This window comes from Salmo trutta, chromosome 30 (genome assembly GCF_901001165.1).
Source record: "Salmo trutta chromosome 30, fSalTru1.1, whole genome shotgun sequence".
Lineage (NCBI taxonomy): Eukaryota > Metazoa > Chordata > Actinopteri > Salmoniformes > Salmonidae > Salmo > Salmo trutta.
In genome coordinates this window covers 13,000,062-13,020,076 of record NC_042986.1, presented here as the reverse complement: position 1 = coordinate 13,020,076, position 20,015 = coordinate 13,000,062, and the positions used below count along the sequence as shown (strand labels likewise).

Here is a 20,015-nt window from a genome sequence, read left to right as displayed (position 1 = left end):
GGAGGTTGGCTGGGGCAAGTGGAAGGTGAACATGTAACCTCTCGTAAATTTGGGACGCAGGGGCTTGTGTCAATTTGGGACGCAGGGGCTTGTGTCAATTTGGGACGCAGAGGCCTGTGTCAATTTGGGACGCAGAGGCCTGTGTCAATTTGGGACGCAGAGGCCTGTGTCAATTTGGGACGCAGAGGCCTGTGTCAATTTGGGACGCAGAGGCCTGGTGTCAATTTGGGACGCAGAGGCCTGTGTCAATTTGGGACGCAGAGGCCTGTGTCAATTTGGGACGCAGAGGCCTGTGTCAATTTGGGACGCAGAGGCCTGTGTCAATTTGGGACGCAGAGGCCTGTGTCAATTTGGGACGCAGAGGCCTGTGTCAATTTGGGACGCAGAGGCCTGTGTCAATTTGGGACGCAGAGGCCTGTGTCAATTTGGGACGCAGAGGCCTGTGTCAATTTGGGACGCAGAGGCCTGTGTCAATTTGGGACGCAGAGGCCTGTGTCAATTTGGGACGCAGAGGCCTGTGTCAATTTGGGACGCAGAGGCCTGTGTCAATTTGGGACGCAGAGGCCTGTGTCAATTTGGGACGCAGAGGCCTGTGTCAATTTGGGACGCAGAGGCCTGTGTCAATTTGGGACGCAGAGGCCTGTGTCAATTTGGGACGCAGAGGCCTGTGTCAATTTGGGACGCAGAGGCCTGTGTCAATTTGGGACGCAGAGGCCTGTGTCAATTTGGGACGCAGAGGCCTGTGTCAATTTGGGACGCAGAGGCCTGTGTCAATTTGGGACGCAGAGGCCTGTGTCAATTTGGGACGCAGAGGCCTGTGTCAATTGGGACGCAGAGGCCTGTGTCAATTTGGGACGCAGAGGCCTGTGTCAATTTGGGACGCAGAGGCCTGTGTCAATTTGGGACGCAGAGGCCTGTGTCAATTTGGGACGCAGAGGCCTGTGTCAATTTGGGACGCAGAGGCCTGTGTCAATTTGGGACGCAGAGGCCTGTGTCAATTTGGGACGCAGAGGCCTGTGTCAATTTGGGACGCAGAGGCCTGTGTCAATTTGGGACGCAGAGGCCTGTGTCAATTTGGGACGCAGAGGCCTGTGTCAATTTGGGACGCAGAGGCCTGTGTCAATTTGGGACGCAGAGGCCTGTGTCAATTTGGGACGCAGAGGCCTGTGTCAATTTGGGACGCAGAGGCCTGTGTCAATTTGGGACGCAGAGGCTTGTGTCAATTTGGGACGCAGAGGCTTGTGTCAATTTGGGACGCAGAGGCTTGTGTCAATTTGGGACGCAGAGGCCTGTGTCAATTTGGGGTTGAGAGCCCTGGTAGTTTCTTTTCCAAAAAAGTTTAACCGTTATCAGTTGAACTACTCGGTCATGGAAAAAGAAGCGCTAGCACTCATTTGGGCGCTACAACACTTTGAAGGGTCCATGATGTGTCCTAATCAGAGGATAATGAGATGGTGTTTATTTTTACAATCCTTCCATCTCGATGTGAGGCATATCCGGTGAACTGGTAACGTGATTGCTGATGCGCTCTCTCGTGCGCCCTGTTCCTGAATATTTACGTGACTGACCGTTGTTTGGGGTTGTCATGTTCTGTCGTTCCTGTCTGTTCCCTCCTGGTCTCGTTTTCTTTCCTCTTAAAAGTTGCTTCCTGTGTAAAGGTTGCTGAGGTCTGGGGAGGAGGTTGGTTGGGGCAGGTGGAACTGTGAACATTTAACCCCTTGTCAATTTGGGACGCAGAGACTGGTACGTTGTTCCGGGGCCCTTGTTGGTCCCCGGTTTTATGGGGGGGGGTGTGACGACCCTCCCACTCTGTCTGCTGTATTTTCGCTCTTTGCTCTTGTTCCTTATTAGGATGACCAGTGGGCGGAGTTGGAAGGGTCGTCAGCTTGATGGGAAACACCTGGGCTCGGGTGTGTCCCAGGATAAAGGCACCTCTTCCACAGTCATAGGGGAGACTCTCTCCAGGCAGACACCTTGTTTTTGGTTGTGATAGTGATGGTATTGAATAAATATATATTTTGATACACCTTGTCTCCACGTTGTCTCCCTTTTGTTGCGAACCCTGAGCCGGTTCGTAACATGGGTGAAATCCAGATAGATAACTTTTGAAAAACTGGGCCCAGGAGAATCCTCTTGCAGCCCTCAGTGAGACCATCGTCACTGCCCAGACCTCCTACAACATTCTCTCCTATCTCCTTCAGTTCAGCAGCCCTCATTAGAATGTTCCTTAAACTCCGAGTCGCATTCCATAGTATCAACCCTCCTCTCCTCTGTTCTCTGCTAGCCAAGGAAATGTGTCTAGCGGCTAGCCCAGCAGATAAAGAGATGTAGCATGTAATGATGTTTAATGGATTATGCAGATAGACGTCAACAGATGAAGAGCTCTGAAAGCAAGTTCACACTACACCCCAACAGCTGGATATGTCCTCTGGTATGCTAACCTTGACTATGTTTTCGTTCAATCTCCCTCAAGCAGCATGGTTGTTTTTTCTAAATGGGGCTGAGGTTCTGTGCACAGCTGCTTTCCTAAAGGGAAAAAAAATCAAATTTCCCCAATACACTAGTCCTGAATGTTAAAATAAACTCATATAGATCAAATGTATTGAAAAAAAAAACTTTACGTGAGGGTCAGACTTGGTCTATACTGTCTGGAAGCTCACAGTCAAGCCTTCTGGTGTATGTGGAGTAACACTGATGGGGCTCAGATATTCAGCTGGTGTCACTCTCTCTTCCTCTCTATCCATGGTCATTGGCTACTCAACCATACTCACGACTATGCGTGTCTAAATAGGAGGATCCACTATTGATCCTGACTGTCTCCTGAGACGGAGCGGAACCTGTGTCCACATCCCTGTCACCTAGCTATAGCTTCCCATAGTGTAGTAATGGGGATTAGAGGTCAGGAGGTTGAGGGGGACCGTGTGAAATGCTAATCAGACACTTATTGTTCACATCAGTGTCCAGACATCTGATTCTGCTTCAGGAAGTTTAACTGTGTCAATTATAGGGAGTGAATGTAACCTTCACTTTACTATCAACATTGTTTGCATTTGAGACATACTCTTGTGTTAAAAATATCACCATAATAGACAAGCCTTGTCCATTTCATCTGCTATGTGATTGTTAAATATCGATTAATTCCACCAGTCAATGGGGGTATTCTATTTCTAGAGCACAACTCTGGCAATGGTAATCAATGTTGTTAGCACCAGATTAATCCAAGAGTGAAATCTAGCTAGTGACTCCAGATCGCCAATATTTATTGGTATAAATGGGGGATGGGCAACTGGCGGCCTGGTCCACGGACCAATTTCCCCAAAATAAAATACAAATGGTAATAATAATAATAATATATACTGTATATATGCAGTGCCGTGAAAAAGTATCAGTCTTCTTTCTAATTGTCTCTACTTTTGCACATTTTTAATACTGAATGTTATCAGATCTTCAACCTAAACCTAATATTAGATAAAGATAAACTGAGTTAACAAATAACACAACAATGACATACTTATTTCATAACATCTCAATTGGGATTAGGTCAAGACTTAAACTAGGCCATTCTCAAATGTGTTGCTTTTTAGCCAGTTTCATGTAGACTTGTTTGTGTGTTTTGGATCATTGTCTTGCTGCATGACCCAGCTGCAATTCAGCTTCAGCTCACAGATGGATGGCCTGACATTCTCCTGTAGAATTCTCTGATACAGAGCAGAATTCATGGTTTCTTCTATTAAGGCAAGTCGTAAAGGTCCCGAGGCAGTAAAGCATCCCCAAACCATCACACTACCACCACAATGCTTGACCATTGGTATGAGGTTTTTACTGTGGAATGCAGTGCTTGGTTTCCTCCAGGCATAATAGGATCCATTTGTAAATGTATTAAAAATAAAACCAGAAATACCTGATTTAGTGTATATAAGTATTCAGACTCTTTGCTATGAGACTTGAAATTGAGCTCAAGTGCATCCTGTTTCCATTGATCATCCTTGTGATGTTTCTACAACTTGATTGGAGTCCACCTGTGGTAAATTCAATTGACTGGACATGATTTTGAAAGGAACACACCTGTCTGTATAAGGTCCCACCGTTGACAGGGCATGTCAGAGCAAAAACAAAGCCATGAGGTCAAAGGAATTGTCCGTAGAGCTCCGAGACAGGATTGTGTCGAGGCACAGATCTGGGGAAGGGTTCCAAAAAATGTCTGCAGCATTGAAGGTCCCCAAGAACACAGTGGCCTCCATCATTCTTAAATGGAGGAACCACCAAGAATCTTCTTAGAGCTGGCCGCCTGGCCAAACTGAGCAATCGGGGGAGAAGGGCCTTGGTCAGGAAGGTGACCAAGAAACCGATGGTCACTCTTACAGAGCTCCAGAGTTCCTCTGTGGAGATGGGAGAACCTTCCAGAAGGACAACCATCTCTGCAGCACTCCACCAATCAGGCCTTTATGGTAGACACTCCTCAGTAAAAGGCACATGACAGCCCGATTGGAGTTTGCCAAAAGACACCTAAAGGACCATAAAAAACAAGATTGAACTCTGATAAAACCAAGATGGAATTCTTTGTCCTGAATGCCAAGCGTCACATCTGGAGGAAACCTAGCATCATCTCTATGGTGTGGCAGCATCATGTTGTGTGGATGTTTTTCAGTGGCAGGGACTGGGAAACTTGTCAGGATCAAGATAAAGATGAACGGAGCAAAGTACAGAGAGATCCTTGATGAAAACCTGCTCCAGAGCACTCTGGACCTCACACTGGGGCGAAGGTTCACCTACCAACAGGACAACAACCCCAATGCAGGAGTGGTTTTGGGGCATGGATTCTACAAAATGTCGAAAGCATTCTACAAGGATGCTGGCCCATGTTGAATCCAATGCTTCCCACAGTTGTGTCAAGTTGACTGGTTGTCATATGTGTGGTGGAACATTTTGGATTTACACAGGAAACGGTTGAGGGTGAAAAACCCAGCAGCTTTACAGTTCTTGACACAAATCGGTGCACCTGGCACCTACAGTACTACTGTCATGACGTTGCCACGTTGGGTGAGGTTTATGACCCCCCCCATAAATACCTTTCCCCCTTTTCTTTCCACTCTACAGAATGGACTCTTGGAAAGCCCTTTGTTAACATAGAGAGAGTATGGTAACATCAAAAGGTTGGGGAATGGAACAATATTTCCCTTTCTCAACCAGTTGAAAGTGTCCATTGGTACTTAAAGAATATGATGTCAGATCAGTTGTTGTCTGGGACATTATATCTGATGACAGGACGACATAAATTGTATCTTGGAAATTCTACACATTCTAGTTATCAGATTCACATGGAATTGTTGTGCAATTGAAATGTTTAAATATGAAACTATTTGTGAAAAAATTAAATGTAATTTTAGCTTCTAAATGAGAGAATTGTTTTCATAAGTAAACTATGCTCACTCAGTGGCCACGCCCAGGTGAACAGACATTGGTTGAGAACTATGAAACACGCCCTTCTCTCCCCCAGTACATAAGCCAGTTGACAGAAGTCAACCTCAGTTCCTGATGATGTGAGGACTGGTGTCCATACGTTTAAAAGGGCTAATTTCAACTACAACCTAACAAAATTAACATTTAGTTCCAGAAATGTTAGGACTGCTGTCCTAACGTTTAAAAGGGCGAATTTCAACGTGGAGGTGACGATCACCACGCTGGAATGTGAATTTCGACTAGACCAGCCAGAATACAGCACGAGCTGATTATGGCAACTTGGTTTGAACTTTAAACGATTATTCACTAAAGAAGTGATACATCCTAGACACCGAGTTATCAGCTGCAGCTGTAAACATACGTGGCCTAGGAAAGGACATACAATCTCCTAAGAACGACAGGGTATTTTAACATATCCGCTCTACAACACTACGACCAGAAAGATCTGATGGGTAAATCAGTCTTCCATCTTTGACCCATCTATCGAAGCGCAGCTCAGAGTAAATATATATATCTTTCATTTTCCTTTTCCGAATGGGCGGTTATTAGAATGCATAAGATTCTGCATATACGGTAGTATAGCATAGCGACCCAATCTCTTTGTCCCTCAGTCTTCCCGGTCTTTCATTCAAACCCAACCCCCTTCCTTTGTGTTACCAGCCGTCATATCGGGTTAGCCCACTAGGGGATTTTCATGACATGATATTAGTCAATGTGGGATCTAACCTGTGTGTGTGTGTGTATATATATATATATATATATATATATATATATATATATATATATATATATATATATAAACAAACTCGGCAAAAAAAGAAACATTCCTTTTTCAGGACCCTGTCTTTCAAAGATAATTCGTAAAAATCCAAATAACTTCACAGATCTTCATTGTAAAGGGTTTAAACACTGTTTCCCATGCTTGTTCAATGAACCATAAACAATTAATGAACATGCACCTGTGGAACGGTCATTAAGACACTAACAGCTTACAGATGGTAGGCAATTAAGGTTACACTTAGAACACTAAAGAGGCCTTTCTACTGACTGAAAAACAGCAAAAGAAAGATGCCCAGGGTCCCTGCTCATCTGCGTGAACGTGCCTTAGGCATGCTGCAAGGAGGCATGAGGACTGCAGATGTGGCCAGGGCAATAAATTGCAATGTCCGTACTGTGAGACGCCTAAGACAGCGCTACAGGGAGACAGGATGGACAGCTGTTCGTCCTCGCAGTGGCAGACCACATGTAACAACAGCTGCACATGATTGGTACATCCAAACATCACACCTGCGGGACAGGTACAGGATGGCAACAACAACTGCCTGACTTACACCAGGAACGCACAATCCCTCCATCAGTGCTCAGACTGTCCGCAATAGGCTGAGAGAGGCTGGACTGAGGGCTTGTAGGCCTGTTGTAAGGCAGGTCCTCACCAGACATCACCGGCAACAACGTCGCCTATGGGCACAAACCCACCGTCGCTGGATCAGACAGGACTGGCAAAAAGTGCTCTTCACTGACGAGTCGCTGTTCGCATTTATCGTCGAAGGAATGAGCGTTACACCGAGGCCTGTACTCTGGAGCGGGATCGATTTGGAGGTGGAGGGTCCGTCATGGTCTGGGGCGGTGTGTCACAGCATCATCAGACTGAGCTTGTTGGCATTGCAGGCAATCTTAACGCTGTGCGTTACAGGGAAGACATCCTCCTCCCTCATGTGGTACCCTTCCTGCAGGCTCATCCTGACATGACCCTCCAGCATGACAATGCCACCAGCCATACTGCTCGTTCTGTGTGTGATTTCCTGCAAGACAGGAATGTCAGTGTTCTGCCATGACCAGCGAAGAGCCCGGATCTCAATCCCATTAAGCACGTCTGGGACCTGTTGGATCGGAGGGTGAGGGCTAGGGCCATTCCCCTCAGAAATGTCCGGGAACTTGCAGGTGCCTTGGTGGAAGAGTGGGGTAACATCTCACAGCAAGAACTGCCAAATCTGGTGCAGTCCATGAGGAAGAGATGCACTGCAGTACTTAAAGCAGCTGGTGGCCACACCAGATACTGACTGTTACTTTTGATTTTAAACCCCCCTTTGTTCAGGGACACATTATTCCATTTCCGTTAGTCACATGTCTGTGGAACTTGTTCAGTTTATGTCTCAGATGTTGAATCTTGTTGTGTTCATACAAATATTTACACATGTTAAGTTTGCTGAAAATAAACGCAGTTGACATTGAAAGGACGTTTCTTTTTTTGCTGAGTTTATGTAATTCTGTGTGATTATTTAGGTATTTAGTAAATACATAATTAAGTCAATTTGTGTATTGCTGATTCAACTTATTAGCTAGGGTACGTGCAGATAACTAAGTACTTACGACAATAAGAATTAGACCAATCTAGGTGAATATTAATAATTGACTGCTATTGATATTAAAGATCTTCAGATCTTTTAGAGAGTGAATTCGGGAGATAACCGCTCTATATAAATGAATGCTTCCCTGGTGCCCCAGGTTATTAATGGTTTAATTGTTGCATGGTTTAATTCAATCACGTAATCAATTAAACGGCAGGTAATCGATTTGATAAAATGGCATGTCATATAATTGAATCATAGTCAGACACGACACTTAACTCTTTTGTCTTGCCCATTAACCCTCTGAATGCCACATATACACAATCCATGTCTCAATTGTCTCAAGGCTTAAACATCCTTCTTTAACCTGTCTGCTCCCCTTCATCTACACTGATTGAAGTGGATTTAACAAGTGCCATCAATAAGGGATCATATCTTTCATCTGGATTCACCTGGTCAGTCTATGTCATGGAAAGAGCAGGTGTTCTTAATCAATCAATCAATCAAATTTATTTATAAAGCCCTTTTTACATCAGCTGATGTCACAAAGTGCTATACAGAAATCCAGCCTAAAACCTCAAACAGCAAGCAATGCAGATGTAGAAGCACGGTGGCTAGGAAATACTCCCTAGAAAGGCAGGAACCTAGGAAGAAACCTGTGACCAGGCTCTGAGGGGTGGCCAGTCCTCTTCTGTCTGTGCCGGGTTGAGATTATAACAGTACATGGCCAAGATGTTCAAACGTTCATAGATGACCAGCAGGGTCAATAATAATAATAATCACAGAGGGGGCAACAGGTCAGCACCTCAGGAGTAAATGTCAGTTAGCTTTTCATAGCCGAGCATTCAGAGTCAGAGATAGCAGGTGCAGTAGAGAGAGAGTCGAAAACAGCAGGTCCGGGACAAGGTAGCACATCCGGTGAACAGGTCAGGGTTCCATAGCCTCAGGCAGAACAGTCGAAACTGGACCAGCAGCATGACCAGGTGGACTAGGGCATGGTCCCAGGGCTTAGGTCCTCCGGGAGGGGAGGGAGAGGAAGGAGAGGGAATTAGAGAATACTTAAATTCACACAGGACACCGGATAAGACAGGAAAAATACTCCAGATGTAACAGACTGACCCTAGCCCCCCGACACATAAACTATTGCAGCATAAATACTGGAGGCTGAGACAGGAGGGGTCAGGAGACACTGTGGACCCGTCCGGCGATACCCCTGGACAGGGCCAACCAGGCAGGATATAACCCCACCCACTTTGCCAAAGCACAGCCCCCACACCACTTGAGGGATATCTTCAAACCACCAACTTACTACCCTGAGACAAGGCTGAGTATAGCCCACAAAGATCTCCCCCACGGCACGAACCTGGGAGGCGTGCCAAACCCGGACAGGAAGATCACGTCAGTGACTCAACCCACTCAAGTCACGCACCCCTCCTAGGGACGGAATGGAAGAGCACCAGTAAGCCAGTGACTCAGCCCCCGTAATAGGGTTAGAGGCAGAGAATCCCAGAGGAGAGAGGGGAACCGGCCAGGCAGAGACTGCAAGGGCAGTTTGTTGCTCCAGTGCCTTTCCGTTCACCTTCACACCCCTGGGCCAGACTACTCTCAATCATAGGACCTACTGAAGAGATGAGTCTTAAATAAAGACTTAAAGGTTGAGACCGAGTCTGCGTCTCACATGGGTAGGCAGACCATTCCATAAAAATGGAGCTCTATAGGAGAAAGCCCTGCCTCCAGCTGTTTGCTTAGAAATTCTAGGAACAGTGAGGAGGCCTGCGTCTTGTGACCGTAGCGTATGTGTAGGTATGTACGGCAGGACCAAATCGGAGAGATAGGTAGGAGCAAGCCCATGTAATGCTTTGTTTTCTATGATGATGAGTTCCGATTTTTTTGTGGCCCCATCCCTATTAAAGTTGCCCATCCCTGATATATAGACCATAACAATAAACCCCCAATATCCATAGTAAGGTGCTTTTGGAAAACACGACTACATGAGATCCAAAAGGGATTTAGGTTTCCAGCCAAGCCTACTAAGCTTACATCATCCAAACCATTTAGATATAATCAGAACCAAATGCTCTGAATCCCATTCTCAGACTGAGACTCCTTGGAACAGATTTAAAGTGTGTGTCTGTCTGTACATGACGTTGGTGTCTGCGGGAGTAGTTATTGATAAGTTAGTGTCAGACACAGTCACACACAAGCAAGCTTCTTTTTATAGCTCTCACTGTAGATCGCTCATCTGATTCAGACTGTTTCTCTCTGACTGTGACAGACACAGATCCCCAGATAAGGCCACTACACAGCACGCAGAAACAGAATCCAGCTCAAATCATTTTAGACATGTTCTACGTTCCCCGATTAAGAGACATAAGCACAGCTAATCGCAGTCATTTAGCTGCCTTTTTCCTGCTTAGCTCCTGTATCACAGTGGAGTGGGCCTACTATATCTTTCTCTATCCCTTCCATCCATGCTATTTTGGGAGCTGCAAATAAAAGGAAATGGTGTTGGTTCTGCGGGGGCTGAGGGGGCGCGCCTACGAGGCTGAGGCGTTTATACCCATCAGCGGTATTGCTTTTCGCTCTGCTCATGAAAAGCAGAGCTGGTTGTAAAGGCTTTACGAGTGTGGTGTGGTGTAGCGTGGTGTAGTGTAGTGGGGTGTAGCGTGGTGTAGTGTAGTGTGGTGTGGTGTAGTGTGGTGTGGTGTAGCGTGGTGTAGTGTGGTGTGGTGTAGCGTGGTGTAGTGTGGTGTTGTGTAGTATAGTGTAGTGTAGTGTAGTGTAGTGTAGTGTAGTGTGGTGTAGTGTAGCGTGGTGTGGTGTAGTGTAGTGTAGCGTGGTGTAGTATTGTGTAGCATGGTGTAGTGTAGTGTAGTGTAGTGTAGCATAGTGTAGTGTAGCGTGGTGTGGTGTAGTGTAGTGGGGTGTAGTGTAGTGGGGTGTAGTGTGGTGTGGTGTGGTTTAGTGTGGTGTGATGTAGTGTGGTGTGGTGTAGCGGGGTATAGTGTAGTGTGGTGTGGTGTAGCGTGGTGTGATGTAGTGTGGTGTGGTGTAGCGGGGTATAGTGTAGTGTGGTGTGGTGTAGCGTAGTGTGGTGTGGTGTGGTGTTGTGTAGCGTGGTGTAATGTGGTGTAGTGTGGTGTAGTGTGGTGTGGTGTAGTGTGGTGTAGTGTGGTGTGATGTAGCGTGGTGTAGTGTAGTGTGGGGTAGTGTGGTGTGGTGTAGCGGGGTGTAGTGTGGTGTGGTGTAGTGTGGTGTAGTGTGGTGTAGTGTGGTGTGATGTAGTGTAGTGTAGTGTGGTGTAGTGTGGTGTGGTGTAGCGGGGTGTAGTGTGGTGTGGTGTAGCGTGGTGTAGTGTGGTGTGGTGTAGTGTGGTCTGGTGTAGCGTGGTGTAGTGTAGTGTGGTGTAGTGTGGTGTGGTGTAGCATGGTGTAGTGTGGTGTGGTGTAGCGTAGTGTGGTGTGGTGTGGTGTAGTGTAGTGTGGTGTAGTGTGGTGTAGCGTGGTGTAGTGTAGTGTGGTGTGGTGTAGCGTAGTGTGGTGTGGTGTAGTGTAGTGTGGTGTGGTGTGGTGTAGCGTGGTGTAGTGTAGCTTGGTGTAGTGTAGTGAGGGAGGACGGGTTGACGACCATGGGTCCTGGGGCTGTAGGGGCTGTGTGTCAGGGATCAGTGTAGCTGTCCCCGGCCCTGATCTGTAATAACACACACACTGTGGCTGTGTGTCAGTGATCAATGCGCCCTGCCTGTCTGTTTGTCTGCCCTGATACCTCTGAATGATGCTCCTCTCAGCCCCAGCCCTCTCCTGGACATCTCCTTTACTCTATATGGCACTTTGAGGCCACTGTCCCTCCTCCACTGTCACCGCCACTCACACTCTGACCTAACCTGGATCACCACCACAGCCTAGCCCCTCCCTCCTGTGATGTGATGTGGAATTCAATTCCTAACTAAGGACAGTTGGAAATATTTTGACTGCACCGTCGTGATTCTGCATAGTTTCTTATACAGTACCAGTCAAAAGTTTGGACACACCTACTCATTCCAGGGTTTTTCTTTAAATTTGACTATTTTCTACATCGTAGAATAATAGTGAAGACATCAAACTATGAAACATTACATATGAAATAATTTAGTAACCAAAAATCTAAATATATTTTATATTTGAGATTCTTCAAAATAGCCACCCTTTGCCTTGATGACAGCTTTGCACACTCTTGGCATTCTCAACCAGCTTCATGAGGCAGTCACCTGGAATGCATTTCAGTTAACAGGTGTGCCTTGTTAAAAGTTAATTTGTGGAATTTATTTCCTTTGTAATGCATTTGAGCCAATCAGTTGTGTTGTGACAAGGTAGGGGTGGTATACAGAAGATAGCTCTATTTGGTAAAAGACCAAGTCCATATTATATCAAGAACAGCTCAAATAAACAAAGAGAAACAACAGTCCATCATTACTTTAAGACATGAAGGTCAGTCAATCCGGAAAATGTCAACAACTTTGAAAGTTTCTTCAAGTGCAGTTGCAAAAACCATCAAGCACTATGATGAAACTGGCTCTCATGAGGACCACCACAGGAAAGGAAGACCCAGAGTTCCCTCTTCTGCAGAGGATCATTTCATTAGATTTACCAGCCTCAGAAATCGGCAATTAACTGCAGCCCAAATAAATGCTTCACAGAGTTCAAGTAACAGACACATCTCAACATCAACTGTTCAGAGGAGACTGCGTGAATCAGGCCTTCATGGTTGAATTGCTGCAAAGAAACCACTATTAAAGGACACCAATAAGAAGAAGAAACTTGCTTGGGCCAAGAAATACGAGCAATGGACATTAGACCAGTAGAAATCTGCCCTTTTGAGATTTTTGTGAGACACAGAGTAGGTGAACGGATGATCTCCGCATGTGTGGTTCCCACCGTGAAGCATGGAGGAGGAGGCGTGATGGTGAAGGGGTGCTTTGCTAGTGACACTGTGATTTGTTTAGAATTCAAGGCATTCTACGCCATCCCATCTGGTTTGCGCTTAGTGGGACTGTCATTTGTTTTTCAACAGGATAATGACCCAAAACACACCTCTAGGCTATGTAAGATCTATTTGACCGAGAAGGAGAGTGATGGAGTGCTGCATCAGATGACCTGGCCCCAACAATCACCCGACCTCAACCCAATTGAGATGGTTTTGAGATGAATTGTACCACAGAGTTAAGGAAAAGCAGCCAACAAATGCTCAGCATATGTGGGCACACCTTCATGACTGTTGGAAAAGCATTCCAAGTGACTACCTCATTTACATTTAAGTCATTTAGCAGACGCTCTTATCCAGAGCGACTTACAAATTGGTGCATTCACCTTATGATATCCAGTGGAACAACCACTTTACAATAGTGCACCTAAATCTTTTGGGGGGGGGGGGTTAGAAGGATTACTTCATCCTATCCTAGGTATTCCTTAAAGAGGTGGGGTTTCAGGTGTCTCCGGAAGGTGGTGATTGACTCCGCTGTCCTGGCGTCGTGAGGGAGCTTGTTCCACCATAGGGGTGCCAGAGCAGCGAACAGTTTTGACTGGGCTGAGCGGGAACTGTGCTTCCTCAGAGGTAGGGGGGCCAGCAGGCCAGAGGTGGATGAGCGCAGTGCCCTCGTTTGGGTGTAGGGACTGATCAGAGCCTGAAGGTACGGAGGTGCCGTTCCCCTCACGGCTCCGTAGGCAAGCACCATGGTCTTGTAGCGGATGCGAGCTTCAACTGGAAGCCAGTGGAGAGAGCGGAGGAGCGGGGTGACGTGAGAGAACTTGGGAAGGTTGAACACCAGATGGGCTGCGGCATTCTGGATGAGTTGTAGGGGTTTAATGGCACAGGCAAGGAGCCCAGCCAACAGCGAGTTGCAGTAATCCAGACAGGAGATGACAAGTGCCTGGATTAGGACCTGTGCTGCTTCCTGTGTGAGGCAGGGTCGTACTCTGCGAATGTTGTAGAGCATGAACCTACAGGATCGGGTCACCGCCTTGATGTTAGTGGAGAACGACAGGGTGTTGTCCAGGGTCACGCCAAGGTTCTTAGCACTCTGGGAGGAGGACACAATGAAGTTGTCAACCGTGATGGCGAGATCATGGAACGGGCAGTCCTTCCCCGGGAGGAAAAGGAGCTCCGTCTTGCCGAGGTTCAGCTTGAGGTGGTGATCCGTCATCCACACTGATATCCACACTGATTCGCCACCTGGTTATAAGATGGGGGAAAGGAGAAGATTAATTGTGTGTCGTCTGCATAGCAATGATAGGAGAGACCATGTGAGGATATGACAGAGCCAAGTGACTTGGTGTATAGCGAGAATAGGAGAGGGCCTAGAACAGAGCCCTGGGGGACACCAGTGGTGAGAGCACGTGGTGCGGAGACAGATTCTCGCCACGCCACCTGGTAGGAGCGACCTGTCAGGTAGGACGCAATCCAAGCGTGGGCCGCGCCGGAGATGCCCAACTCGGAGAGGGTGGAGAGGAGGATCTGGTGGTTCACAGTATCAAAGGCAGCAGATGGGTCTAAAAGGATGAGAGCAGAGGAGAGAGAGTTAGCTTTAGCAGTGCGGAGAAGGGCAGTCTCAGTTGAATGACCAGTCTTGAAACCTGACTAATTTGGATCAAGAAGGTCAAGGACGGCACGCTCAAGAGTTTTGGAGAGATAGAAGGGAAACTGGTCTGTAGTTGTTGACATCGGAGGGATCGAGTGTAGGTTTTTTGTGAAGGGGTGCAACTCTCGCTCTCTTGAAGACAGAAGGGACGTATCCGGTGGTCAAGGATGAGTTGATGAACGAGGTGAGATAAGGGAGAAGGTCTCCGGAAATGGTCTGGAGGAGAGAGGAGGGGATAGGGTCAAGCGGGCAGGTTGTTGGGCGGCCGGCCGTCACAAGTCGCAAGATTTCATCTGGAGAGAGAGGGGAGAAAGAGGTCAAAGCATAGGGTAGGGCAATGTGAGCATGACCAGTGGTAGAAAGTGGACCAGCGGTGTCGTTTGACATTTTCAAAATGGTTGACGAAGTCATCCGCAGAGAGGGAGGAGGGGGGGGGGGATTCAGGAGGGAGGAGAAGGTGGAAAAGAGCTTCCTAGGGTTAGAGGCAGATGCTTGGAATTTAGAGTGGTAGAAAGTGGCTTTAGCAGCAGAAACAGAAGAGAAAAATGTAGAGAGGAGGGAGTGAAAGGATGCCAGGTCCGCAGGGAGGCGAGTTTTCCTCCATTTCCGCTCGGCTGCCCGGAGCCCTGTTCTGTGAGCTCGCAATGAGTCGTCGAGCCACGGAGCAGGAGGGGAGGACCGAGCCCGTCGGGAGGATAGGGGACATAGAGAGTCAAAGGATGCAGAAAGGGAGGAGAGGAGGGTTGAGGAGGCAGAATCAGGAGATAGGTTGGAGAAGGTTTGAGCAGAGGGAAGAGATGATAGGATGGAAGAGGAGAGAGTAGCGGGAGAGAGAGAGCGAAGGTTGCGACGGCGCAATACCATCCGAGTAGGGGCAGAGTGAGAAGTGTTGGAGGAGAGCGAGAGGGAAAGGATACAAGGTAGTGGTCAGAGACTTGGAGGGGAGTTGCAATGAGATTAGTGGAAGAACAGCATCTAGTAAAGATGAGGTCAAGCGTATTGCCTGCCTTGTGAGTAGGGGGGGAAGCTGAGAGGGTGAGGTCAAAAGAGGAGAGGAGTGAAGCTAGTTGAGAGAATGCCAAGAGTGTGCAAAGCTGTCAAGGCAAAGGGTGGCTACTTTGAAGAATGTAAAATATTTTGGGATTTGTTTAATACTTTTTTGGTTACTACATGATTCCATACGTGTTATTTCATAGTTTTGATGTCTTCACTATTATTCTACAATATAGAAAATATCAAAAATAAAGAAAACCCCTTGAATGAGTATGTGTGGCTAAACTTTTGGCTGGTACTGTATTTCTGTTGAGAATGAGATTTTATCAGGCGTTTTGACAGGTAATTTTTCTCTTGGATGGACCAAAGTCAGGTCACAAGTACTCCAGTCAGATTCTCTTGTTATTGTTTACCTGTCCATTCCATTCCATCACTGTAACATGTTAACCTGCAGAGTAGAGAAGCTCTGCATGGTAAAAGTTAGCATGCTCTCCTCCTCTTGCCCTGAAGTTATCATGTACCTGTGTGAGGAGGCAAGGTGGGGCTCAGTCAAGCACAGCAGAGACAGGTCTACCAAGTGGAACAGAAAGGCAGAAGAACGTCTGTCTGGTAGGCTACAGCAGGATTCACTAGATATAAAACCACCTCTCTCTGATCCTACTCTGTCTCTCTTCATAGAACCCTCACCCTTTGACCCTGCCTCTCTCTATAGTATCTCTGACCTCCCTCTCTCTCTCTCCCTCCGTCCCTCCCTCCCTCCCTGTATCTAACCCCTTCTCTCTCTCTCTTCTCTCTCCTCCAGCCGGTGCCCATCGATGACTCGTTCTGTGGTCTGGACATCAACCAGCCCCTAGGCGGCTCTCAGCTGGTGACGGGACACACCCTCTACACAGAGACACGGGACCGCATGACCTCCGTCACCTCCTACGTCTACAACGGATACTGCGTGGCCTTCGTCGGCACCAAGAGCGGACGCCTCAAAAAGGTTAGTTACTCTTACTGTCAGTTCCCGGCAGTTATGGTCAATTACCGGCTGTTATCGCCAGTCACAGCCTGGACTTCAAAAATACTGACTTACCTAGGGCCATTGCTCTTTAGGGAGCATAGGCCATCAATGACGCCTCTCGATTACACTCTGTTTTGGGCGGTCTTTTCTAGCTCGTTCAGCTATTGAAAAAGTCCTCTAGCTATTCTGGTCTCCCAGTTCAAGGTCCATTTAAAGTGATTGTGAAGCACTTCATCACTGTTGAAGCCCTGGCCTCAGGAGACTGAGGAGGCTGTCTGTCCACTGACTGGTCCTCGGAACCTCAGACACTGAAGTGGTAGTATTCTATTCAAGGGACTGAATGGACGGAGCACGGTGTGGTGGTAAGGAGAAGATAAACCTTTCTCCTCCATATTTAATGCTTCTGGTCCTGTGACAGTTGGGCAGGTGGGCAGGGGTGTAGGGTGGCAGGGCGTGGGGGAGGAGGTGTCATTCCTCTGTAGTGGTCATTATGTTCCCCTTGTGGAATGAGCTCTGTCTATGGTGGCCGTGCTGAATAACCTCTGCCAGCCCATTAATTTTAATAGGCACCTTTCTCCCTGAGACACAGAGAGAGGGGAGGCTAGAGAGAGCTGGCCCACGCAAAATCCGGCCTGCAGTCTCTGCTGGAGCAGACAGACAATGCTGTTGGTTAAAGCTACAGTCTGCGATTTGAGAAACAGCCATAAAAATGAATTGAAATGACAATTGAATAGATTCCCAGATCCCAGACTGTCGCTTTAAGGGCTAGACAGTCCTCAAATGTCACATTTCACCTCACCACCACCAAAGCAAGGCAGCATAAAGAGCATCTACTCTAGTGGCTCAGGTGGCTATTATGCATGGAGAGATTTGAGTGATGATGGAGAAAGTGGAGCATGTTGTGTGGTGGGAGAAGTTGGCAACTTCATCATAATAGAATTGTTAACCTGGTATTACACAGTCAGGGCTTTTTGGGTATTGAAGTACAGTGACAGCCAAGTGATGTATGTGTAATCTACAAGAGCTCCCTGTGTTTACAGCTGTTGAGGCCGCCTTGCTGACAGGGTCGTAATTTCAGCAAAACCTAGGGTATGGCAATGTGACAGGTCCCCCCCCCAAGGATTTTTTTGAAAATGTAAGCTAATTTACTGAATTTCTACACAATTTAAAAACTCTAAAATGCAATTTGGAGAACAGAAAAAAAACAAGCAAAATGGACTCCAGCCATGATCTGCTTGTTGCTGTAGCTTCATTCCCCTCAGTCAATAGGGGACTGAACATTCTACAAACAGCTGCCTGCTATGCACTAGCTCCGCACTGGGATTACACCTCTAGTTTAGTTTCATGTCAAGTCAAACAGCAGTTACCTAGCCAAAGCCATCTACTACAGCCATCTTTACCTCTGCACTGTTTTCCATAAAGCCAGCCAGCCATACAAACAGCCTTCCCTCCTGCTCCCAGGCGTCATTATGGTCCTAATGGTCCTAAAGTCATCTTGCTAATACCGTTAAACTGCATTTGTCTTTTAATTGGGGATGGAATGATTTTAGTAACCTATTTTAAATTGCCATACCCAATTGACGCCCCTGCTTGCTGAATGTAGATGATGTTGATGGTGATTGGTGAGGTGAGTTTTCCTCCTTTGTAAAGCTCTTTGAGCATCTGGAAAAGCGCTATGCTGTATAGGTTGGGCTCCCGGGTGGAGCAGCGTTCTAAGGCACTGCATCTCAGTGCAAGAGGCGTCACTACAGTCCCTGGTTCAAATCCAGGCTGTATCACATCCGGCCAGTATGGCGTGCTCTCTGTTTCCCTTGCCCCTGGGACACAACACAAATGGACCTGCTCAGTTGTTGGTTGCTTCATCTATTTATTCATAATTGAATCTGTGCCCCAATCAGGATGTGGAATTGAAAGAGACTCATTCGGTGTAATCCCCCTTGTTTGAGGTACTTAATCATTTATAGCATTTTTTCTACATGATTAAATTGAACTAGACAGTAGAACACAATTCTCTACTCTCTGGTGCATTCAGTACTGTGGATTGTTTCCTTTTTATCTCCCTCCTGCGTTCCTCACATACCTTCTCTTTTCACATCCTCTCCCTGTCTCCATGTATGACAATGCCATGCAAAGTGAACCATCATGGCTGCCTGGCTGTCTGGTGCTGGTACCGTCATTTCCTCTCTCACATCTGCAGCATCATGGCTGTTACCACAGTAACCGTTGCATGGAGGAGGATTTATCCAGGATATCAGAAGGCACAGCGAGAGACAGAGCTCCACGGTCCACCGGCTTACTGGCTGGCTGGCTGGCTGGTTCACTGGCTGCCTGGCTGGGAGAGAAAATCCCGAAAGCCTGTATGTTCAGCCTGTTCAAGCATGGAACCTGATCCATTCATGACAAAGAGAGAGGGGACAGGATGAGGCAGCTTGGTAGAGTGTGGTTGCTGTGTGTTTAGGGGGTTACTTCCACCCTAGTGCTAAGCGATCAGTGCTGTTTGAGGTCGGTTCAGATTCAGTTTGATTATTAAAAAAATTATCACGGTTTTCGTTTTCGATCATTTTTTTATACAGTAAGTGCATTATGCATGATGTGGGTTGAATGCTGTAACAACGCAGAACAAAACAATGAATAAAAGCCCCATGATGGTAGTGACTGCCCATTACTGCTCATCACTTATTAACCATCATTTATTCACATTACTTTACTTTAATAAAATATTTCAGTTGTTGTCTATATTACATTTGTTTTATTTGACGTCTTTATTTCATTCCTAGTCATCATCTCATGTCTATTGAGCTGCTGCCTATGCTGTCTGACAAAATTACTATTTTGTAGTTCTTCAAAGTAAATAAGGCATACTTTTATGACTGCTAAATACCAACTGTCAATCACTTAGATAATGTATTTTCAGGTAGTAACTAGTGATGCACTGATATTACATTTTTGGCCGATACCAATATCCGATATTTTCCTTGCCAAAAAAAAACGATACCGATGCCAATAACCAGAGGTGGGACCAAGTCATTGTTTTACAAGTCACAAGTAAGTCTCAAGTCTTAGTGCTCAAGTCCCAAGTCAAGACAGGCAAGTCCGAGTCAAGTCTCAAGTCAAGACCGACAAGTATCAAGTCAAGTCTCAAGTCCTAAACTTTGAGTTTCGAGTCCTAAACAAGTCATAATGTGCTCTTCACCAAATGTAATACCATTTCATATTTTTAGCAAGAGTAATAGTTACAGTGAGGGAAAAAAGTATTTGATCCCCTGCTGATTTTGTACGTTTGCCCACTGACAAATAAATGATCAGACTATAATTTTAATGGTAGGTTTATTTGAACAGTGAGATACAGAATAACAACAAAAAAATCCAGAACAACGCATGACAAAAATGTTATAAATTGATTTGCATTTTAATGAGGGAAATATATAACTATATAGCTAGGTGTCATCTAAAATAACCCTAATTTATAAGACAGTTCTTATTTGATGAATGGTGGCCGGACCCATCTATGTGAAGCTAGCCACAATAAGGGTTAGCCACAATAGCCTTACAAATAAAAGTATTGCATAATTCTACTATTTGTATTAATTTGCAT

General features: G+C 46.4%; 1 protein-coding gene across 1 annotated transcript in view; it reads left to right on the top strand.

Annotated features, from left to right (window-relative positions):
* Positions 1-18,964, top strand: part of LOC115167986 (plexin-A2-like) — a 67,748-nt gene extending 48,784 nt beyond the window's left edge. The window contains exons 3-4 of the mRNA XM_029722801.1: positions 16,217-16,399; positions 18,554-18,964. Coding sequence (XP_029578661.1) covers positions 16,217-16,399; positions 18,554-18,556 — 186 coding nt within the window. The 3' untranslated portion in view covers positions 18,557-18,964. The remainder of the gene's footprint in view (positions 1-16,216; positions 16,400-18,553) is intronic.
* Positions 18,965-20,015: the final 1,051 nt, after the last annotated feature.